The sequence below is a fragment of the Loxodonta africana genome, chromosome 7, assembly GCF_030014295.1.
Source record: "Loxodonta africana isolate mLoxAfr1 chromosome 7, mLoxAfr1.hap2, whole genome shotgun sequence".
Lineage (NCBI taxonomy): Eukaryota > Metazoa > Chordata > Mammalia > Proboscidea > Elephantidae > Loxodonta > Loxodonta africana.
Window position 1 is genome coordinate 55326863 of NC_087348.1, and position 26051 is coordinate 55352913.

The window sequence follows — 26051 nt, forward strand, 5'->3', positions numbered from 1 at the left end:
GATAAGGTAACTTTCTCAGCCTGTTCATCATCCCTTCTCTAAGCTAATATCATAGTCCCAAATCAGCAGCAAAGATAATTATTCTCTGTGCTATATACTGTAAATGTTTTGAGTACAGGCATTGAGTCTTTTATCCTTTATTTTGGAACTCTATTCCACTCCCCAGCGATATGCCCTTTCTTAATAGCCAGTGTCTATATTTCACATTCTATCTAATTCATTGCAAGACTGTTAAGCTAAGTATCTATTAAGCAATGGCAGCTTTAAGGGTTCTAATCCTCCAGGCAAATTCAGGTTTTCAGGTGACAGGATCCTAGAAAGTATAATTTCCATCAAGATCATTGATTTCTGTTTTGTTTGAGACATAAATAAACATTCGGTAACTTTCATATATATTCCAAGCAAAGAGCTTGTTTCAGGGATGTGGACACGCATTAGACATACTTTCTGTATTCAATGAACCTTTAGTACCCAATTTAAACAAATGCATAATGTAGTATGACTGTGATTTTCAAAAAAGTTTGATCAGGATACATAGTCAGAAACATAGTTTAATTGGAATCCCATATACTCACAAATATATGTACATATATGTATTGCTTCATTGGAAACCATACTTAATTATACTTCCTATGATGTACTATAATATTCCCTATTCTATTCCATGAAATGCTAATCAGGACCCAAAAACCTGATTTCATAACTAATAGGGTATGCTAGACATTGTTCTAAGTTTAATCCTCACAACTTTCCAAAGAGGTGAGTATTGTTATTATCCCCATTTTAAAGATGAGGAAACTAAGGAACAGAGAGGTTAAGTAACTTACTACTCATCTATAGTGAGTAAATGGCAGAGCAGTAATTCAAAAAAAGGAGCTACCACTGACAGCTCTGACAGGGATCACAACAGAGAGCCCTGGACAGAGCAGGAGAAAAACAGAATTCAAATTCATGAAAAAAGACCAGACTTACTGGTCTGACAGAGGCTGGAGGAAATCCCTGAAACTGTGGCCCCAGACACTCTGCTAACCCAGAAATGAAGCCATTCCCAAAGCCCACTTTTCAGACAAAGATTACATAGGCCTATAAAACAAAAATAACACAAGTGAGGGATGTGCTTGTTAGTTCAATCAAATATACAAGATCAAATGGGCAACCCCTGTCCAAAAGCAAGATGAGAAGGCGGGAGGGGACAGAAATTGGACGAAATGGGCACAGGGAACCCGGGGTGGAAAGAGGGAATGTGCTGTCACATTGTGGGGATTGCAACTAATGTGGCAAAACAATACATGTATAAATTTTTAAATGAGAAATTAACTTGAACTGTAAACTTTCACCTAAAGCACAATTAAAGTTGATAAGACCTCTTGAGGCAAAACTGGAAGATACTTATTGTTGATTAAACACAAAGCGTGAAGGAAAGGAAATGGTAAAGTAAGACTAGTGTGTGATGTGTGGTAGGGCCTTATTCACCTAATGACTGAATGTTTGTTTCCCAGGTGGTGCCATTCACCCAGAGAGGGAAAACAAAAGGTGGAACATATTCTGGAGGAAAGACTAACAGGCTTCAGGGAAAACGTGAAAACTCTCTAAGACAAAGGAACATGGCAGGACTGAGCTTAGTTATTCCTTTCTCCTTCCTTATATTGGCAAGTCAGAAGAGGCCAGTGGGAATTCTTAAAGAGTCTTTCAAAATTTGGTATTACAGGATTAACTTCAATTTCACTTATAAACATAGAATATAATTTTACCTGAAAAGAATTATTTTAACTGTTTGGAATCCCATTAAAATTGGAAGCCAGAGACTATTAAAGCAAAGTAGAACTTCTAAAACAATGATTAGAAGAAAAGTTTCTCTTCTAGGCCCAGCTACCACCAGCTTTCACAGCCTTTGACCTGGTCTCAATGAATTCTTTCTAATTTTGCCCTCTGCCCACCCATTCTTCATATAGGAGGCAGAATAATCTTTTAAAAATGCAAAAACTATCATGCCAATTTCACATTACAAACACTTTGATGGTCTCCCATTGTTCTAAGGATAAAGTCCAAAATTCTCAACAAGATTTTGTGTGATCATGCTCTAGCTTACCTCTCTAGACACTCCTCCTCTTCCTCTTTATAATCCATTCACACTGCTCATTTCACAGTTCCTCCAATATGTCATTTCCTTTTCTGTTAAAAAGACCTTCGTTAACTTGTTCCCACTACTGCAAATGTTCTCTGGCTCCATCATCTTCCCCTCCATCACCTAGCTAACAATCACTCATCCTTTAAGTCTTGATGTTCTAGAGTGGACTGAATCCCAATGTCATATTGCTCTTCAAACATACAGTACTCATTCTTAGCCATGATCACAATTGTAATTAAATAATTAATTGTGAAATTATCTGTTTCCTATCTATTTTCTGTTTACATATAAGCTCTGTGAAAACATGAACTTTTTGTCTTAATGCGTCTGGAACCCTAAGAATTAGCACCTTGCCTGGGAACAATATATATATATATATATATATATATATATATAGAATGAACACATCTTTCTCAAGCCTTGAAAGGAATTATTTAGTAAACCATAGAGTCAAGCACTTTCACTTCATCAAAAAAGGGGGCTGATATCCCTTCGACAAAGCTTATATTTAATAATATTCAAAAGTACAACATCTTGTTTTAGTAATATTCATGTTACCAAAAATAGTGAAAAGGTGACAGACCATCAATAGTTCAAAACAGTCCAGTTAATTTTTCCAAGTTGTCTTTTTCCATACTTGTTTATAGTTATGAAAATTCTTTTGATGATGCATAGCAGGACTGACCTCCTATGGGTAGTAAGATTACTAGCAGCTGTATCTCATATCTTATCCTGGCAGTCTAAATTTTAGGTACCAAGACAGATTTGTTTGTTCTTTTGGCAGTCCATGGCATATTCAATATTCTTTGCCAGCACCATAATTCAAAGGCATCAATTCTTCTTTGATTTTCCATATTCATTATCCAGCTTCTGCATGCATATGAGGCAACTGAAAACACTATGGCTGGGGTCAGGCACACCTTAGTCCTCAAGGTAACATCTTTGTTTTTTTTAACACTTTAAAAGAGATTACTTACAGCAGATTTGCCCAATGCAACGCATCTTCTGACTTCCTAACTGCTGCTTCCATGGGTGTTGATTGTGGATCCAAGTAAAATGAAATCCTTGACAACTTCAATCTTTTCTCCGTTTATCATGATGTTGCTCATTGGTTGAGTTGTGAGGATTTTTGCTTTCTTTATGTTGAGGTGTAATCCATACTAAAGACTGTGGTCTTTGGTCTTCATCAGTAAGTGCTTCAAGTCCTTTTCACTTTCAGCAAGCAAGGCTGTGTCATCTGCATTTCTCAGATTGTTAATGAGTGTCCTCCAATCCTGATGCCCCGTTCTCCTTCATATATATGTGTGTGTATATATATATGTGTGTGTGTATATATATATATATATATATTTTTTTTTTTTCCTCCAGCTTCTCAGATTATGTGCTCAGCATACAGGCTGAATTAGAATCTTGAAAGGATATAACCCTGATGCACAACTTTCCTGACTTCAACCCATGCAGTATCCCTCTTAGTCACTTAGGGATTACAATTCATATAATGCAATGACATCAAGAGCAGAAATAGACAGGTGCTGTCAAAATACACCCTGAGTGTGAAGACTCTCCCTAAACTGAAAAGGCTAGAAAGGCCAAAAAAGTAATACATTATAGGAGTAGTAGCTTTGATGAATTGCATTCTCTAACAAGAATAAAAATATAGGGGAAGCCTCCTCCCTTTGACATATCCTAGACAAATGACTCCAAAATACTCAAGTAATTTTCTAGCTTAAAATCTGAAGGGAAGATTCCAGCCATACATGAGTGAACAATGAGCAGGTCAAAGAAGAATGTATCCAAATAGTAAAAACTATACACATTAACATAAAACCAAGACAGAACCTATGAAAAGATTTTGGAGGTGAATAGGAGGACTCTGTACTCAAGATATAGAGGAAAAGCTTACTTTTGAAAAGGTTTATTACAACAAGGAGCAAAGTTTAGAAGGCATATACTTGGATTCTGTAAATTTCAAAAAGATCTGAATTTACATATATTCTACTGACTGTGAAACAGAACATGAAAATGAGATAAGAGAACAAAAAGAAATTGGCAGAAAAGGGTAGGTCAACAAGTTAAATAAGAAAAAAATTACAAGAAAAGATAACTTCTAATACATGAATTAAAATCTGAACCAGTGGCACTGAAAAACCATAACCAACACTGTAGAAAAATGAAATTTGTAATATATAAAATAACCTTGAAGAGATTTCCCTGAATACTGAGGTAAACTGAAAATAGCTGAAAACACTAAGGGAGGGAATAAGATTGCAGGGCAGAAAATGTGAATCCAACCAACAGACAATAAGTGCTCCCAGGTCAGAAAAAGGGGAAAAAAAAAAAAAGAAGGGGTGTGTGTGTGTGATTGAAACAAAACCTTTTCTTTGTAGAGGAAAGACCTGACCCCAAAATTGCTTCCAGAGTACATAGAAAATTACTGAAAAGAGACCAATCAGTGATATTTCTTAATGGAATTTATGAACATAAAATATTCACCAAAGTGGGGAGGGGGGAATCCAATAAACATCCAGGCTGAGGGTGGGAGAAGGGGTAGGGAACAGGTTACCTAGGAAAGGACAAAGCAAACTGGGTTGAGCTCAGACCACAATACTACACTCCAGAAGAAAAAAAAGTGATATTTATAAAATTCCCAAAATTACATATTAAATCAAGTTGTTGTGAGGTGGCGTGAATGATACAGCATAAAGTAGAAAAATGCTCTAATATTTCCCCTTTCCATACTTACATAAAAAATACTTAAAGATGCAATCAATTTAGAAATTAATCCACATAAAGAACTCAAAATGGAGGTTTAACCTATTATAAAAGGGCTAGTGGGGTTCATTGAAAAGAAATGGGTTTAAGTAAAATATTTTATATATGATTGACAATGTATGTGTTAATTAATAATTACCATGAGAAGATATTAATGTGTAGAATCCAAGGTAAATATTTAAGGAAATGGGGTTGAAAATAAAAATAAATGAGTATTAAGTTCTCACCTTAAGTAGGGGTGGACGGTCAACAAATATTGTTTTATTCTGTACATGTAATAAAAAATGCTGAAATGCTTTTTATAAAAAAGAAAATCCTAAAGTCAGTGAATAGTAAATTAAAAAAAAAAAGGATGTGTCATCAAAATTAGTAAAGAAATGGCAAAACCAAATACATATATACAATAAACATAAGAAATTTTAACAGTCAAAGAAAACTTCAACCAAGCATAACATTAGGATACATAAAACAAGACAACAGAGGAAGAACAAGTCTATCCTGATGTAACTACCCTCTTAAAGAAAAGATACTCAGATTTGTTTACACTAAATATATCTTGTATTTGTTGCTTATATTTGTCTAAAATAATATCGAACAGTAAGATTTAAAATATCAAAATATGGATATAGATAATACTATATTAGAATTAGAATCAATTAAGTTATAACTACATGATGGACTACACCTCAACATAAAGAAAACAAAAATCGTCACAGTTGGATCAATACACAACACCATAATAAACTGGGAAAATACTGAAGTTGTCCAGGATTTCATTTTACATGGATCCACAATCAACACCCATAGAAGCAGCAATCAAGAAATCAAATGATGTATTATTGCATTGGGCAAATCTGCTGCAAAAGACCTCTTTAAAGTGTTAAAAAAGCAAAGATGTCACTTTGAGGACTAAGGTGCACCTGACCCAAGCCATGGTATTTTCAAATGCTTCACATGCATGTGAAAACTGGACAATGAATAAGGAAGACCAAAGAAGAATTAATGCCTTTGAATTATAATGTTGGCTAAGAATATTGAATATACCATGGACTGCCAGAAGAATGAACAAGTCTGTCTTGGAAAAAGTACATCCAAGACTGCGAGACTTCATCTCACATACTTTGGACATGTTATCAGAAGGGACCAGTCTCTGGAGAAGGACATCCTACTTGGTAAAGTAGAGAGTAGTAAAAAAAAGGAAGGACCTTAGTGAGATGGTTTGACACAGTGGCTTCAACAATGGGTTCAAACATAGCAATGACTGTGAGGACGGTTGCAGGGCCGGACAGTGTTTTGTTCTGATGTACATACAGTCACTATGAGTTGAACAAATTTGATGGCGCCTAACAATTTTAACAATAACAATATCTGATGCAAATACTCTACGACTAATAAAATTATGTATTTTAAGATAATTTAATGAAATATGAATGTGCTGACAATGTATAATAGAATAAATTTTGTAAAATGTATATGTGTATATAAAAAAAAAAACTTGTCGTCAAGTGGATTCTAACTCATAGAGAACCTACAGGACACAGTAGAACTGACTCACAGGGTTTTCAAGGAGTGGCTGATGGATTCAGATTGCTACTTTTTGGTAGTGGCTAAGTGCTATGGCTACCAACTGAAAGGGCAGCAGTTGGAATACACCAGGCGCTCCTTGGAAACTCTATGGGGCAGTTCTACTCTGTACTGTAGAGTCATTACGAGTCAGAATCGACTCCACAGCAACAGTTTCTTTTTTTTTTAAGGCCCAAGTTCTTAACCACTGTGCCACCAGGGCTGGGTATGTGTATAAGAATGCATATACAGATATAACCAAAATGATTAAGAAAACATATCAAATTGCTAAACCTTGTGCTGAGATTATGAATTATTTTAATTTTCTTTTTGTTAGTTTTCTGAATTTTATAATTTTGATTTGAAAACATTTTCACTGAGAAACACAAAATACAGGAATAAATGATGATGCAGAATAAAGGTGTCAATCCTTTCTAAACTAATTATGTATTTAATACAATTGATCAAAATGGTATTTTAAACTTGACCAGGATCTTCTAAAATTCTAGAATGTTAAAATAAATGTATAAAAAGCAAAAGTATCTAAGAAAGTTCAAACAAGCAAAAAAAAAAAAAAAAAATAGTACATACGATATGATGAAATACTGACAATTAAATAGATGGAATAAAATACACAAAATCATTATCATCAACACTCATTAAGAGTGAAATTATGAGTACGTTTAATTTTTTCTTCAATTTTTCTGTATATTATAAATTTACCCCAGTAAGCATGTCTATCTTTATAAACATTTGCAAATAACAGCTTATCACTTTTTTATGATGCTTAAAATTACAGTCAAATCATCAATTATGACTTTTTTTTGTGTGTGTATATATGGCTGTATTCTCCAAATTCAGTATAAAGGGTATATATCACTCCTAAATTCAGGGGAGAAAACACATTGTCTTTAAAAGCTATATTCTAGCATCCATCTTCCACTATGGTAAAAGTCAGCCAACACCCCACTGCTCCAATTTAAATGTGTTTCCTCTCGCACAGTCTTCAGAGACAATGAAGAAAAGTTCCGTTTTCAAACATCAGATGATCTGACATGTCATCTTTTCTGAAAGAGCTAAAATGGGCTGGCCTAAAATTCAGCCTTCCTATGAATTGCTTAGTATAATGTGAAAATACTAGTTTCTATTTCTGACTTAGTTTGACAGAGTAAAGAACATGGGATTTTTGAGGAGTATAAACTCCCCTTTTACAGTAACAGCAAAATAAAGAGATTTAAGTTACCGTATTTCCTCAAAAGAACTTCACAGTGAAATGAGAAATGTTTCCTTTATAGTGTACATTGCTACAAATTATAATTATATATGTATTTCTAAGTAGATTATCTAATCCTTCTACCCATCCAACTCACAGCGAGCTTATAGGACAGAGTAGAGCTGCCCCATAGAGTTTCCAGGGAGCACCTGGCTGGTCTGAACCGCCAAGCTCTTGGTTAGCAGCCATAGCACTTAACCACTACACCAATAGGGTTTCTGTCCATCCAACCAACCAACCATCAGTTATCTTCAAAAATAACCCCAGCCTGAATTTGTACTTTTCTTTCTCATGCATATTTTTTATATTATTACTAAATATGTATGTATTCATGAATAATATATAGCAGAATAATATATAGCACAGCTTTGCATTTAAGACATATATATTAAAGAAAGAGAGAAGTGGTCATATAGTCTTTGCTTTTTTTTTTTACTTCATTCCCTTCACCTCTCCTTATATCATTAATCCCTTTTTTCTCATTTTCTTCATGATTACATATATAAACAATGCATGCACAAAGTGTGTAATAAAGTTTAAATAAGGTTATTGTCATTGATTGAATTATTTTCCCCCCAAAAATGTGTATCAACTTGGTTAGGCCATGAGCATGTGTATTGTGTGGTTGTCCTCCATTTTGTGATTTTAATTTAATGTTAAAGAGGATTAAGGTGAAATTGTAATACCCTTACCCAGGTCACATCCTGATCACTCCAATGTAAAGGAGTTTCCCTGGGGTGTGCCCCGAACCACCTTTTATCCCTCAAGAGATAAAAAGGAAAGGGAAGCCAGCAGGGAGGGGAACCTCATACCACCAAGAAACCAGTGCTTGGAGCAGAGTGTTTCCCTTCAGACCCGGGGTCCCTGACTAGAGAACCTCCTAGTCCAGGGGAAGATTGATGAGAAGGAGACAGAGTCAGAAAGCTTTCCCCTGGAGCTGACACTCTGAATCTGGACTTTTAGCCTACTTTACTGTGAAGAAATAAATTTCTCTTCGTTGAAGCCATCCACTCATGGTGTTTCTTTTAGAGCAGCACTAGATGACTAAGGCAGTTATAGAGGGACTTTGTTTTACAAAATGGGATTAGATTATATGTATTTCACTGCACCTTGATTTTTTTAATTCTGGCTCCTGGATTTTGCTCCAGGTCAATGACCTGAAAGTGCTCACTATTTAAAGGTTACATATCGTATTTAACAATTCTGCTATTGATGGACCTTCATATTATTTCTAGCTTTCTGCTACTAGTATTGATGATGTAGTAAACAGTCACATACAAATGTTTCCTTACATATGGATTATTTTGTTTAGATGAATAAATTCTAAGTAGGTTACGTATTTTTTAATATTAAAAGATATTCACCAAAAGTGAATGAGAATATCCTTTTCCTCATATCCCCAAAAGCAAGAACTGTTAGGTTTTTTCCAGTTCAAGTGTATAGTATTATACCATTATTATTTTAATTTCATTTTCCTGACTGCTATTGAGATGGAATATCTTTTCAAGCTTAATCTTCTATAATATATTTTGGCTCTTTTACAAATTGGATTTTATAGCCTTCCTATCAATTTTGTAAAAACTCTTCCTATATGGTAGATATTAATCCTTTTTCTACTCTCGGTACTACTAATATTTCTTTTTGAAATTAGCTGATTGGAAATGCTGTCATATTTTCCAATATTTAATCTTTTAAATGATCTAATCAGGTATTTCTACAGCTTATTTTATAGAGTTATGGTTTGGAGTCTTGATTGCAGAAGTTTACTGGCTCCTATTTTAGACGTAATCTCTTTAATTTTCTCATAGAAATTTTATTTTCAATTTTTCATAATTTTTCCTTTATCTTTTTTTTTTAATATGATTTAAAATAGGGGTCTATTTTATTTTCTTCTTGACAATTGTATCAACACCATTTATTTAATAACGCATTATTTTCTCAATGAGTTAAAATAGCTTTGTGTTCTAAAACAAAAAGAAACAAGGAAAATATTAGCCCAAAGGACTAAAGGACCACATGAACCACAGACTCCACCAGCCTGAGACCAGAAGAACTAGATGGTGCTCAACTACCACCAATGACGGTTCCAACAGGGATCACAAGAGAGAGTCCTAGAGCGGGAAAAAATTGCAGGACAGAATTCAAATTCATGAAAAAAGACCAGACCTACTGGTCTGACAGAGACTTGGAAATCCCCAAAACTATGGCCACCGGACCCTCTGCTAACCCAGAACTGAAACCATTCCAGTCGCCCATTTTTCAGACTTAGACTAGACAGACCTATAAAACAAAAAATAACACACGTGAGGAACGCGCTTCTTAGTTCAATAAAACATACAAGACCAAATCGGCAACTTCCATCCAAAAGCAGGACAAGAAGGCAGGAAGGGACAGGAACTGGTCAAATGTACACAGGGAACCCAGGGTAAAAAGGTGTAGCTTGTCATATTGTGGGGATTGCAACCAATGTCATAAATCAATATATTCATAAATTTTTGAATGAGAAATTAACTTAAGCTGTAAACTTTTTCCTAAAGCACAAAAATAAAATATCTTCTAGTCAATTCTTTTATATATAGCAGAGTCTATTTCTGGATTCTCTCTTTCACTAACTTATATGTCTATTCTTACGCCAATATCATACTGACTTTATTACAGTGATTTTATAGTATCATATGATATCTGGGAAGGCAAGTTTATGTTCTTCAATAAAACTATAGAATTTTATGCTTTTTATTTGTAAACTAAAAATTTCTTGTTAAATTTATTCCTAAATACTTTATATAGGTTTTGGTGCCTTTGTAAATGGAATTTTTCCCTATTTGCACTCTCTACATACTTACCTCTTGAGTTTTTTTTTTTTTTTTAATGTTTACCCAACCAACTCATTATTATTACATCATCTTATTTTTTCTTTTTTTACCACCACCCGTCTGTCAGTTTGTCATACTGTGGTGGCTTGTGTGTTGCAATGGGACTGGAAGCTGTGCTACTGGTATTTCACATACCAGCAGTGTCACCCATGGTAGACAGGTTTCATGGAAGCTTCCAGACTAAGACAGACTGGAAAGAATGACCTGGTAATATACTTCCAAAAAATCTGCCACTGAAAATCCTATGGACCACTGTTCTACTCTGATATACATGGGGTCGCCATGAGTTGGAGTCAATTTGACAGCAACTGATAAGGTAAGAATACTTCATGAAATTTCAGGGCATAAGTGAATTTATTAAATATTTAACAAACATGAATGCTCTAGTATAAGATCCTCTTAAAAAGGTACATATAGGTTAAAGCTACATTGCAGAATGAGTGAGAATGATTAAAAAAATTTGTTTCATTAAGAAAAAAAAAAAGTATCTTGTTGTTAAACCACAACCTCATCTTATGCTTAGAAAGAAATAGCCTGGGGTCAAATGGTGGATTTCAGGGATTCTAGAAACTCCTTAATCTTGCAAAGAAAAGTCTATGTATATTTATTTACCTCCTTATTGGGAAAGTCAATCACATTCATTTGATTTGCAAAGAGTTTGAGACCTGAAAGAGGTTGAAAAAGACTATTCTAAATTATTAATCCCATTTTTTTACCCCTAGCCTCTGACTGAACTTTTCCACGGTCATACTTTTGGTACCTCACCAAAGAGACCATTTCACTGTTGAACAGCTAAACTAGTAAAAACTCTAGTTTACACTGAGAAAATTTACCTCTGGAACTTCCATGTATTTTCTTAATTCCATCTCTGTAGCATGAGAGAATTCCTCATCCAAGAAAACATCCCTTTCACATATTTGGATATGGCCATCTTAGCTCCAAGATAATTTTCTTTTTTAGAACAATGGCTTTTAAACAATACAACATATAGATTTAACTCTTTAATTTATATTTTTAAAAGTTCTACATTGAAAGCTCACTAATTCTGACCTATTCTGACTAATAGATCATTCCAATGCTTGTGAATTTCAGAACGAATTTTGAGAAAACAAATTTATTATTTTGATGTATGCAAGTCCTGCAGAATTTGCACATACTTATTTACTCCACTAAATTTGTGAAAACCGTAATTTATGAAATCTTTAAAAATTATTTCTTAATTATAGGTTATTTGCCAAAATATTATTCATGGATGAGTTTCAACATATCTTCAATGTTATAGCCAGAAGTCATTTTTTAACTTATTCTTATAGATTCCAACAGGATGAATGCAGTAATATTATTTTAAGTGTGCTACTAAAAACACCATTTACCTTAATTCTTATGGGAAAAAAAGGGAAATATACAGTAACGTGAGGCACGAAATCATAGAAGGGAGAACAAAATTTCAAGGTGGTAAATCAAGCTCCGTAAAACTCAGAACTAAAATTAAATAAATACACAAAAATATTACTTACGGATATGATTCTGAAAGTTGTTCAGCTATTGCATAAGCTGTAGGGTCTCTGTCTAGAGCATACACAGTAATATCTGACTCCTTGTGTAGAATGGCTCTTGTGTGTCCTCCCGAACCAAATGTCATATCTAGAAAAATCTAGCCAACAGAGGAAATCAAAATTACCACTTAACATGAACAAGAGCTATTCCTCCCAAATAATTACCTCAATTTCTAGAATCACATAATAATTTTCAGAGTTGATAGCAAATAGAAAAACAATTAGAATCTTTTTCCTAGAGTTCAACTTGTTATGCATGTGCTCCGGCTCAATTAAGAGTGATCAGTCCAACAAAACTGGTCAGAGTATGAGTAAACTGATTATTCTTGGCATTAGGTGGTCAGTTCAAGACAAACTGAAATTTTCCTCAATAAGGTCAGCATGACCACGATATTGTGCTGCTAGATTTTTAACGCTTTCCAGCACTCAGCTGGAAATGACATTTCCAATGATTTATCTTCATTTGGAGATGGCTGACAATTAGTGTGGTACACTTTATCTTAATATCTCTAAATGCTTAATATAAAAAGTAAAGATATTCAAGAACATTAAAAGAGACAGAGAGAACATCTAACAATAAATAGTCATAGGACAAATCTTAAAAATCATGAAGATCTGACCTGGAAAAAGCCCCCAAGGCTTTTTAAGTCAAAACACCCGGGATAGATTCTAGTTTTGAAACTAAGTAGCTGTCTTTGGGAAAGTCACTTAAAATTCCATTATCTTTAGGCTTTTCAGTGTCTATAATGAAAAAGAAAAAAAGAAGATACTATCCCCCCTACCTAATTGGTAAAGTGATACATAATTTCTCATCTAAACCAAGATCCTTTTAAGGGAAAAAGGTCTGCCAATAATAATTCCCACCAGTACAACAGGATATAAGGTACTTGAGTGCATGTCTTTAAATGTTTGGTTCATTCCAGAAACACAGTAAAATTAACTGAATCTAACTCTTGGCTATTTTATTTGGCCAACTCCAAGCAGAACAGTCAGGTCACAGTTGGGCAAGAAACCATACCTGGGCCATAAGAAACATATGTGTGTACAAGTTAGTTGATTGTGGCTGGTTTGGAAGTCAAGACACTTTCAGGACATCCTCTTATAGTTATTCTGTTAGTTCACTATGGCCCTTCAAAAAGCTTCACCGGTGTTAGGAAAAGAAGACAATTAGTCTGATAATATTGAATACAATGACAAATAACCTACACTATCAGCCAGATTTTTAAATATACTTATTAAACATTTAACTTATAAAAAAAGTTCACATGTACATTTCAGAAGAAAGGAGAATTCGTGTAATGGATTTCAATGTTTGCTCTCAACGTTACAACATCTTTTAAGGAGAGTGGTCAGAAACAGGGCACAATTATGCTTTGACTTTTTTGCTCCCAGCTACCATGCTGAAGTCCAGTCCTCAGAAAAGTTATATCATAATCTCTGCCTGTGGTTAAAAACGATTAGGGTGGGATGTAACACCGTTGCTCAGGTCACATCCCTGATCTAATATAAAGGGAGTTTCCCTGGGGTGTGGCCTGCACCACCTATTATCTTACAAGAGATAAAAGGAAAGGGTAGCAAGCAGAGTGGGGAATCTCATACCACCAAGAAAACAGTGCTGGGAGCAGAGTGTGTCCTTTGGACCCAGGGTTTCTGCGTGGAAAAGCTCTTAGTCCAGGGGAAGATTGATGACAAGGATCTTCCTCTAGAGCTGGCAGAGAGAAAAAGCCTTCCCCTGGAGCTGACGCCCTTAATTTGGACTTCTACTAGACTGTGAGAAAATAAATTTCTCTTCATTAAAGCCATCCACTTGTGGTATTTCTCTTATAGCAGCACTAAATAGCTGAAATACATCGTAATCCTTCTCTGGATCTCATTTATATAAGTGTTTCAAATGTATGTCTGATACTACATATATGGAACTCTTTCTTTGAAATTACCTCATATAATTTGCCTAAAAACACCAAACTCATATTTACTACTGAGAGTTTATTCTATTATTTCATTTACTACCTATTTAAAAAAAAAAAAGTTCTTGTAATGTTGATTTTGACTCATAGCGACCCTACAGGACAGAGTAGAACTGCCCCATAGGGTATCCAAGGCTGTAAATCTTTACTGAAGTTGCCTGCCACATCCTCTTCCCACAGAGTGGCTGGTGGGTTCAAACTGCCAAATTTTCAATTAGCAGCCAAGTGCTAAACCACTGTATCACCAGGGTTCCTTTACTATCTATATATAAAAAAAAACAAACCCATTGCCCTTGAGTCAATTCTGACTCATCGCAACCCTACAGATCAGAGTAGAACTGTCCCATAGTTTCCAAAGAGGGCCTGGTAGATTTGAACTGCCCACCGTTCGGTTAGCAGCCGTAGCACTTAACCACTGTGCCACCAGGGTACTGCCTATATAGCCCTAACCAAATCATTTTAACTCTGAGCTTCAATAGCCTTACCTAAGAAGTGAGGATAAAATGTACCTGTTTACTTCACAGAAATGTATAAAGATTCATTTATTTCCTCCTTACAATCATGAACAGGTGTTATTGCTAGTGTTTTAAATACATAGAAACTAAGGTTTCACTCAGCTAGTTAAGTGGCAAAGGCAGGCACTGAATCTAGGTGTATCTGGGTTTAAAACCTGTGTTCTTTCTTGCATCACTCTGCCTACATATTAAATCAGTAAAGTTTATATTTGCACACTGCTGTATGGTGTACCAAGCATTAGTATTTTCCTGCTTGGTCTAACGAAAGCCCTGTGAGAGTATGGACAAGTGGGATTATCCCCATTTTCACAAAAGAAAAAACTCAGGTGCACAGAAATAATGTGACTTAAGGTTATATTAACAGTAAGTAAGAAGAGAACACTAAACCAGGACTCATCAACTCTAAATTCTGCATTCTTTCAAAGAAAGTGAGAGAATAAAGTAAGGAGCGAAGGACAGGAAGAACGGAAGAAAGAAGACAGCATAAGGAACATGGTAGAGATGGTTTCTGAATAATGATACAAGCTTAGTTTTTTATAGATCAGTCATCCCCACTGGAATTTAAATGTTTTTCTTTGTGTGGCAGGATAACTTTGGATATACATGTGTGTTTTGTGCTAATATGCACAAGCACTCATCCTCTCTTTTTTTTTTTTTTCCTCTTTCAGGTAGGTGTCTATGTATCTAGAGCTACAGTATATACGTTCCTTGGAGATTTCTGCATGGCAAAAAGTAAAAAACTATCAAGACAACCACTTTCCTATCTTTTAGTAAAAATGCAAAGCTCAGAAAGAGAATGCTAATTATCATTGGTAGGTAGTGTTCTTAAGGAAGGGAGAGAGATTTCTCTGAATTTGGTAGATAAGAGATACAAAAGATGGGTAAATCCCAGGAAGGTACAGTACCATTGAAGTGACTGACAGGTGATGAAATCTCAGAGCGGCTGGCTGGATGGTGAAATGAGGGAGGATGGGCTTTCCAGCACTGGGTTTCCAGGGTCACCAGAGATTTCCATGCCTCTCTGTGGCACAGATGCAGCAGGACCTTTGATCCTAGTGGGTCCACATAGTTTAGAACAAAAGGCATCTAAGGAGAAGCCAAGTGAGGCATGAGGTGACTAAAAAGATATCAGGTCTCTGCATACCTCTGGATGGGCAGGTAATGACATAGATCAGTGGCTTCTCAGAACAGGAAGATTGGAAACTCAGAAGGAAGGTGGCGTAAAAAAACTAAAACTAGTGTCTGAGGAGGAAGACTTATAACTACATCTTCTAACACTGCCTACAATTTAATATGATAGCATCAGTGCACAGTAGTAAATGCTTAGTATATATATTTGTTGTTGTTTATTGTTGTTAGGTGACATCAAGTGGGTTCAGACTCATAGCAACCCTATGTACAACAAAACACTGCTTGGTCCTGCGCCATCCTCGCAATCATTGGTATGTTTGAGCCCATTGTTGCAGCCACTGTGTCAATCCATCTTACTGAGGGTCTTCCACTTTTTTGCTGACCCTCTATCAAGCGTGATATTCTCCAAGGACTGGTCCCTCCTCATAACATGTCCAAAGTACAAAGTCTCGCCATCCTCACTTCTAAGCAAGATATATTTAGAGATATGATATGAAAAAAGGAGCTCAGCCCCCCAAAGTATTTATGTTGAAGATGACAATGCTCATTTGTGCATATGAGTCCAGAATTACTCCTTAAAATATAAGATTCAGTACCATAATAGGACAACATAAAATAGTCATGGGACTAATAAACGTATGTGTGTTCGTCCAGCCCATGATATCCAAATTTTCGGAGTCATTTACTCATCAATGTATTCTCAGTATTACAAATTGATCCATTAATGAGCAGAACTCTTCCAGGACATCAATAATGATCTGGAATCAATTGTACTATATAATTCTATAACCATATTTTTATTTGCTGATCAGTCTCCTTTACACGTGAAGTAAGAAAATAAACATTTCTTATTTTGGGTTTTTTATTTTAGGTTGGTTGTTCTTAATCAAATCCAACTAAGTGACATTTTATCCCTAAACGACTAGGTTCCACTTACTTCCTCCAAGATGAGTCATACTTCAACAGTTGAGCTATAGCTGTGGATCAGATATGGACAGAGTACAGACACAATTTCAGAGCTCAGAGGGACATAATACACTATTCCACCCCCTCATTTTACTTATGAAGGGACCGAGACCGGCAAAGGTTATCTGGTAGCTAGCTGAAGGCAAAGCTAATACTGAAACCCCAATCTTGTGCTCTTTTCACTTCATTTCCTAATACTCTCCCATTGGAATTGTATAATCACATTGAAATTAAAAAAAAATTATCTGAAAAAGTTTTATTTTTTCTTAATATGAAGACTGATACACGTTGGAACTTTGCTCCAATTGAATTAAACCCCAAATACAATATATTGTACACGTTGTGCTGTATAAACGTCTGCCCATTATCTGTAATAGCCACTGGCAAAGACTGACTTCTTGACAGGTTACAGTTTACAAATTCACCTTGAAATTTTTAAAATTAAAACAGAATTATAGAGCTAGAAGGATCCATAGGAGAGCAAGTTTAATCTTTTTTTTTTGTACATACTGCTCCACCCTTCTAGAATATACCTATCCCAACACTTTTCTATCTCTCCAATTTGATAACCTTTAACACTCAGTTCTACTCTGTCCTATATAGGGTTGCTATGAGTTGAAATTGACTTGGCGGCACACAACGACACCATTCAGCTCAGGCTCCTGTCTGAAGGTGGAAACCGACAGAAATCAAGGAATTTGCCCAAGATCATCTTGCACAGACTAGATAATTAAATTATTTATTGTTTTTTCCAATCCCAAAGTTCTAATCATTGAAATTTTCACACTTAAACAACACTGTTAAAATTGGTCATGAAAACATTTTTAGCCATAAACAGTACTAGGGCAGATTTTCCAATTTCATTTTCCTAATGTTGATTAGTCATTTCCAATCTGTGCAAGATTTTTAATAGTAAGTTAGCATCTGAATTTGGAAATACAGCCTTACTTCACTTTAAAATTTCTTCCAGTGAATATTTCCTTTTCTGGCAATTTACTAATTTTTGGAATAAAATTGCTTTCAAAAGAATTTTAAACTTCACCAGTTTATAACTTGTTTCATTTTGAAGTGCTGAAATTTCTCAGACATATACTTAAATTTCTAGATTTTCTCCAGGAGATAAAATAAAATTTCTAGTTTTTTCAAGAGGTTATTAAAAAATAAAATAATAATCTGTTATGTTTATTGAGCATTTAGTATAGATAAGGCATAAAGATAATACAAAGATAATAAGTTATGAGCCTTACAGTCTGCTGAGGAAATTTAGACCTCCACAAAAATAACTATTAGTAACCAGTATTATATTAGTAACCAAAAATCAACAATATAAGGAACGCATACATGAAGTTCTACAGGGAGTCAAAGACGAGAAATTTATTTTAACTGGTAGCAAGGTTGACTAAATCGGAGTTTACAATTCATCTGAGCCTTGAAGGCTGGGCAGGGCAGTTACCAAGTCCTGTTGATTTTGTCATACAAATATGTCCTGAATCTTTCCAGCCTGCTTTTATTGCTCAAAGCTGATATCCATGCCTCTACTCTCACTTCTTCTTGTTATACTGTTAGCAGGATATCCTTGCTAAAGTAAAACCGTAGCACGCAACATCCCTATTTTAAACCCCTCAATGGCCCTCCAAAGCCTACAGGATAGAGTTCAAACTTCTAGGCATAATGAAAAATATTCTTCTTGTTCTGGCCCCTACATTTCTTTCCAATATCATATACGACTACTCTCAGACATAAATTTTACCACATATTCTCTAGCTTTACAGAAGAACACGCAGTTGTTAAACATGCCATCCTGTTGCCTGCCTTTTCTCCATTTTTCCCCCGTTCAATCTCTCTCATATTTTATCCTTAAACAGTTATGAGTCTAATATGTCCAAAGAAATATTCTAAGAGCTGGACATGCAACAGTAGGCTGAAATAGACATGGTCCCTGCTCTCGTATAGTTTTCAGTCTCAAGATCTTGATATCCTTAATATATAGCTCTTTTTTTTCTAGAATATGCCTCTGGAAAGTGCCCTAGATATTTGTGTCTGCAATGTCAAACAGTACATGGTACAAGGGGTATAATCAATAAATGTGTGCTGAATAAATAAATGAATAAAAACAAAAGGAATTACCCCTTAGCAAAGTCATACACATAGGATAGGATGTGTCATGTAAAGGGAAAACAAGTTTGACTAGAATTGAGGAATTTTAAAAAAGAAGAGAGTGGAAAGAAGAAAAAGGGAGAAAAGAGAAACAAGGAGAAATTAACAACCTTCATGTACATGCAAGGAGGCCTGGTGACACAGTGGTTAAGCACTGAGCTGGAACTGAAAGGACAGAGGTTTGAACCCACCAGCTGCCCCAGGGGAGAAAGATGTGGCACTCTGCTTCTGTAAAGATATATAACCTTGGAAACCCTACAGGGCAGTTCTGTTCTGTCTTACAGAGTCACTGTGAGTAAGAATTCACTTGATGGCAGTGGGTTTTTGGGGGGTTATGTATGTGCCAAGGGGTTCCAGGGACAGAGTCCCAGGAACAGAAAACCCAATAAGCAAGGTATGCATGGGCTTACTTGCACTTACTAATCTGTAGTGCACAATTTCATGTGTTGAAACTCATGTGAAATTGTGTACTACAGGTTAGTAAATAAATACAAATAAACCTGGGTATATCATGTTTAATATAAGCCTGTGCGTAACTTCCTTACTGGTTAATCTTCCCCTGCTTGAAGGAGCCCTGCTGGCGCAGTGGTTAAGTGCTTGCCTGCTAACTGAAAGGCTGGCGCTTGGAACCCACAGCCACTCCACAGGAGAAAGGTGTTCCTGATCCTGTTCCCCAGTTGTACCCTCTTCCTTCATAAACCACTTTACTGTAGGTATGGTCTCTAAGTTCTGTGCAGCCATTGCAACAGATTATCAAACCCAGGAGAGAAGTAGAGAGTGCTGTGGGAGGAACGGCTGGCGTCACAACTGGTAAAAAGTTTGGAGAGTGGAGGTATGACTGACTACCACCTCATAGGGATCAGCCTTGGGTTGATTTTGATTCTGCTCATTATATCCCATAAGGTCAGACAGGTTCTGATGATGCTACCACTACTACTAGCATTACTACCAGTTTCATTTTACGACCACCCAAAACCCAAACCTGTTGCCGTCAGGTTGATTCCGACTCATAGCAACCCTATAGGACGGAGTAGAACTGCCCTTTAGTTTCCAAGGAGCACCTGCTGGATCTGAACTTCCAACCTTTTGGTTAGCAGCTGTAGCACTTAACCACTACACTACCAGGGTTTCCTACAACCACCCAGGGACTCCATTATATAGGCGGAATAGACTAATTAGATGTGGGGAATGGAGAAGTGACAGGAATCAAAAAAACGATCCCAAGGCATGTTATTTGGGTCACTACGAGCATAAGTGACACCATTTATTATGCAGATACTATATGCCAGCACTCACTATGCTACACACTTTAAATAGTTTAACTAATTGTTATAACAGCCCTTCAGAAACCCTGATGGTGTAGTGATTAAGAGCTAAGGTCAGCAGTTCGAATCCACCAGGTGCTAGTTGGAAACCCTATGGGGCAGTTCTGCTCTGTCCTATAGAGTCACTATGAGTCAGAACTGACTCGACAGCAATGGGTTTGTTTTTTTTTTTTTTAACAGCCCTTCAGGTAGATACAATAATTCCATTTTACAGATGAGTATATTGGGGCTATTAAGGAAACACGAGCTGGTGGTATAATTAGAGACAGAGGCAGAAATAAAGGTAGCATTCTCACCTCTGCAATCCTCGCCCCAATCTCTCTATGCCCTGACTTAAAATTAGCGTTATTACAAAGGCTGAGGAGCAAAAGAGATATTCTAAGTATGAGACAAGATACAGGTATCTTAACTGGGAAAAAAACAAACAGGTTTAAGAATTTCATGTGGGAACAGAACAATTCTTTGCAACAGTCAATTGAGAGGCAGTGCTGAGTAGACATTTTAAAAGAATGATTTTAAAAAGATTGAAATCAACAAATGTAGCAGGGCCAATCACAACAGCATCATTACATAGAAAGATCAAGGGGTTTGGTTTCCAATTATGCTTAAAGAACACTGTGTTCTGATTATATTTTTAAAGATCAGCCTAATAAAAAATACTGATACAAGAAAAAAGAAAAACTAAGATAAATTGCTTATATTATGTATCCAAATTGTACTATAAAGCCTTTGGGAATACTGTGCCCACCCCACACACCCCCAAGAGAGTTTACCTGGCACTTGTTTCCTGAAGGCAACAGAGAGAAGCCCTGTGATACAATTAATGATACAAATGTTAAGAAAGAGATGAGCTAATCTGATGAGGTTATATGGATATTCTGACTATAAATAAATAAATAAATAAATCATTAGAAGGGGCTATATCCTATATAATGTCACTGATACTCTGTATTTGCTAAGGAAAGCTATTGTTCTACCGTTGTGTGCTAAATCACTTGGGACTATCACTGATTTCTCTTAGGATTTACCTATGTTTTCTGTCTTATCTGTTGACAGGTAGACATTTGTCACACCAATGCATTTCTAGACCTGAAATAAATTAGAACACATACCTGTGAACATAGAACGCCAACTTTATAGTCAGCTAATGATTTGAACATTTTTTCTCTACCAAACTCCTTGATTTATTATTGTCTTTTCAAGCTCTTTTGAGAATTTGTCTGCTAAGTGCTTATTTTGTTTTATTTGTAACTATTATATGGGCTTATGTAAAAGGACATAAAATTATACCACAAAGAAAACAGTCAATGCATTGCAATAAATTTATCTATTTTTCCATTTCATCAAGAATATTGACATTACTACGATGACTCATTCTGCCTAAATTCTGAAAACATTTCATCTTATAGCTTCAATTCTTTTTCACAAAAAAAAAAACTTTGTCAAACACAACTTATTTTTTCTCTTTTCTTTTTTAAGGTATATTCCTCAACTAAATTAAATAATTTGAATGAGCATCCTTCTTTGCAATGAGTAGCTTTAACTCATCTGTAACACAGGGTGAATATCAAACATAAGTCCGAATCATGGACAATGGAATACCCACTTGATCTGCTTTCACATAATTGCAGTTGGATTAACACAAATAGCTAAAAATAATATGGCCTGAGTGGTCTCCATAAAGTCAGTTTCACAGTGGACTCCAGCCAGGATAATGCCAATATGGCAGCATTTTTTTAATAAGAAAAATAATTTTATAGCATCATGAAATCCATATAACATATTCTGGACAAACTATATATCACTAATAAAATGTATTTTAATTAAGAAATCAATTATTAAAAAGGCTGTAAATGACACAATAATTTATACTAAATGCAATAATAGCACAAAAAGTTCCACAGCTTGTGAATTTGAAGAAACACTAACAGGGCCTTCAACTGGCAGATGGTCTTCAAAAGGAAACTTTCAATAATACACTTCCAGAGGGAGAAATTTTATAGAATTTTAAATTCAATTAGTTTTTTTAAAACAATGGCATATCTGAAATAAGACAATTTTATAATTAGTCCATATTTGCTATATCCTAAAAACTAAGAAAACACCTTTGAATTAACTTTTCATTCAAGCCCAAATAGAAAAATAAGAGTTTACAAGTTGCTCTTTTAAATATGTACTCTTTAAAAACATATTTTTAAAAATGTAAATCCTAAACAAAATACTAACAAACCAAATCCAGCAAAATATAAACATAATGATGAAAATGGGACCATATATGATTTATCGCAGGGAAGCAAGGCTGGCTTAACATCCAAAAATCAGTTCATCATAACAATAGAGTAAAAAAACGAAATCACCTAAATAGATACAGAAAGAGCATTTCAGAAAATCCAATACCCTTTCATGACAAAAATCACTCAACATATTAGGAATAACAGGGAATATTCACAACCTGATAAAGGGCATGTATGAAAAACGCACGTCTAACATCATACTTAATGGTGGAAAATTGAACACTTTTCCTCTAAGATCAGAAACAAGACAAGAATGTCTGCTCTCGCCACTTGTATTCAACATATACTGGAGGTCTGGCCAGGGCAATAAGGTAAGAAAAAGAAATAAAATACATTCAAACTGAAAAGGAAGAAGTTCATGCAGATGACATGACTTGTATATAAAGATTTCTAAGGAATCCATTAAAAAATATCAGTACTAATAAATGAGCTCAGCAAGATTGCAGAATACAAGATCATTATCTATAAATCAATTTTATTTGTATATACTTGCAATGACCAACCCAAAAAATTAAATTAAAAAATTCCACTCACAATACTATCAAAAAGAAAAAAGTACTTGTGAATAAATTTCACCAAGTAAGTACGAAATTAAACTCCGAGATCTCCAAAACATTTCTGGAATGAAGAAGATCTAAATAATGGAAAAACATCCCACATCCATCATTTGGAAGACTTAACATTGCTAAAATGGAAATACTCCCTAAACCTATCTACAGATACAACACAATCCCTACCATAATCTCAACTGACTTCTTTGTAGAAATTGACAAACTGATTTTAAACTTCATATGGAATTTGAAGGGATCCAGAATAGCCAGAACAATTCTGAAATGACTAAAGTAAGAGGGCTCATGCTTTTCAGTTTCAAAACTAACTATAAAGCAATGGTAATCAAGACAGTGCAGTACTTGCGCAAGTCTATTCTGTGAATATGCTAAAAACCATTTAATGGCACACTTTAAAATGAGTCAATTATCTGGTATGTGAATTCAATAATGCTATTTATAAAAAAAAGAGAGAGAGAATAAAGGTGAAAAGAGAAAATGTACTAATATTTATTAAGCATATAATATATACCAAAAAGTCTACTAGGTACTTAACCAAAACCATAAAAAACAAACCTGCTGTCGTCGAATCCATTCCGACTCATAGTGACCCTACAGCAACCCCATAGGACAGAGTATAACTGCCCCATAGAGTTTCCATGGAATCCTGGTGGATTCGAACTGCTGATCTTTTGGCTAGCAGCCGTAGACCCAACCACTATGCCACCAGGTACTTCGCATACATTAAGTCACTAAATACTCATTTTATTCTCCAGTTAGATTGATACCATCTTATTTTATAGAACAGTAAAACATACTCAGAGATTAAGTAGCTTTTCCCAAATCACACTCAAGTAAGTAATGCAGCCAAGGTGTGAACTTGGCCTATTTGATTCGAAGGTATTTTAGGTAATAGCCAGGATTTACACATCTCTTCTAGTAGCAGGCTTTAAAAACTATCTCCATGGGTAAACTTCATCATATTCATATTGAGGGATGCAATTATAGTTAACTTTTCAAATAAACACTATTGCCTAAATGTCTGAACAAATAAGTAAGCCAAAACATAAACTCCAAAAGTAGACTTCTAGCAATGCTATGTACATTGTTGCTGTCGCGTGCCATTGAGTTGATACTGACTCATTGCGACCCCATGTGACAGACTAGAACTGCCCCACAGGGCTCCCTAGGCTGTAATCTTTACAAGTAGATCACCAGGCCTTTTCTCTCACTAAGTGGCTGGTGGGTTCAAACCACTGACCTATTAATTAGTAGCACAGCCTTAACCATTGCTCAACAAAGGCTCTTAGACTGGTATTAAATGAAGATCTTGTTTACTTAGTAAGGAATTAATTGAAGATAACCTGAATCAGCTTTAATAATTTTCTTTGGTTCAGATCTTAGATTCCATCCTGGCATCTTTTAAGTATTCTTTACTTCAGGTATTAGTATTAGGTGTAATTCTCCACACAACTGATTCAATGCTAGAAAATCATACGGGTGCCCTGAAGTACACTGAAAATGGAGTTACAAATGTGGGTTCACATCTCCACTTCATATGACCTTGGAAAATTCATTTAACAAAGCTGAGTCTTAAAACTATTGTGTAAAGAGATAATTCATATGAAAATGTTTTGTTTACCATAGACCACTACAGAAATATTATTGCCATTAAACATCTGGTAGTGACAAAAATAGCATGACATCTAATTCCATCTCGTGTATTTAGAAATACCATAGATCAAAAAACCAGAACATTAAGTCTGACAGTCAAAATTATTTATTGCCTATGAAGAATAATTAAAAAGCATGAAAGTCACACTATAACAGATCTACTATCTGTAGAGCTTGACTGCATTTGGAATCTGAAAAGTATAGATCATGGTTCTTGTTCTAGGACAGTTTATTAAATCCCTTGTTGTGGGCTTCTTATCCTTCCCCTATGACCCACACCTCAAAACCCAACTAGCCTATTTGGGATACTTGAAGCAATCTGCCTACTTAATATAAATAAATAAATATAAATATCTCAGAGTTACAAAGGTACTTAAATGATAGGTGAGAGCATTACTGCAGGAACAGTTAGGTTCTCTAAACAATGTTGTTGTTAGGTACCATAAGTTCTGACTCACAGCGACTCTACGTATAAGGGAACAAAACACTGTCTGGTCCTGTGCCATCCTCACAACCGTTGCTACGCTTGAGTCCATCATTGCATCCACTATGTTAAATCATCTTGTTGAGGGTCTTCATCTCTTTCACTGACCCTCTACTTTACCAAGCATGATGTCCTTCTCCAGGGACTGGTCCCTTCTCATGACATATCCAAAGTAAGTGAGATGAAGTCTCGTCATCCTCACTTCTAAGGAGAATTCTGGCTGTCCTTCCAAGTCAAATTTGTTCTTTCTTCTGGCAGTCCATGGTATAGTCAATATTCTTTGCTAACACTGTAATTCAAAGGCATCAATGTTTCTTCTATCTTCCCTATTCACTGTCCAGTTTTCGCATGCTATGAGGTGACTGAAAATACTATGGCTTGAGTCAGGTGCACGTTAGTCCTCAAAGTGAATATTTTTGCTTTTTAAATCTGCAGATTTGCCCAATGCAATGCACCGTTTGATTTCGTGACTGCTGCTTCAAGGGCATTGATTGTGGATCCAATAAGTGTAAAAAATGCTATGGCTATATTATGAAAGCTTCCATTTTCGCCCACCCTCCTTTGGTGAAGACTACTTTGGTGACAAGAAATACGTACAGTACAGAACTACAAAGAAGTTAAACGTTAATATAACCCGTTGCCCTCAAAGTGATTCCAATTCACGGTGACCCCATGTGTGTCAGAGTGGACATTCCAAAGGGTTTTCAATGGCTGATTTTTCAGAAGTAATATATATTTGTGCAAATAACACATGCCTTCTGCGTTTCTTTGCCAACTGCGCCCTCCCCCAATGAGGTATTTTCATAAGCACCGTTATGCCAATTT

General features: G+C 35.5%; 1 protein-coding gene across 3 annotated transcripts in view; it reads right to left on the reverse strand.

The window, feature by feature from the left end:
• The window catches only part of METTL15 (methyltransferase 15, mitochondrial 12S rRNA N4-cytidine), a 262077-nt gene that overhangs the window by 133116 nt on the left and 102910 nt on the right, over window positions 1-26051 (reverse strand). For all 3 annotated transcript variants that reach the window (XM_023550767.2, XM_003412308.4, XM_064288341.1), the window contains exon 3: window positions 12127-12263. In XM_023550767.2, coding sequence (XP_023406535.2) covers window positions 12127-12263 — 137 coding nt within the window. The remainder of the gene's footprint in view (window positions 1-12126; window positions 12264-26051) is intronic.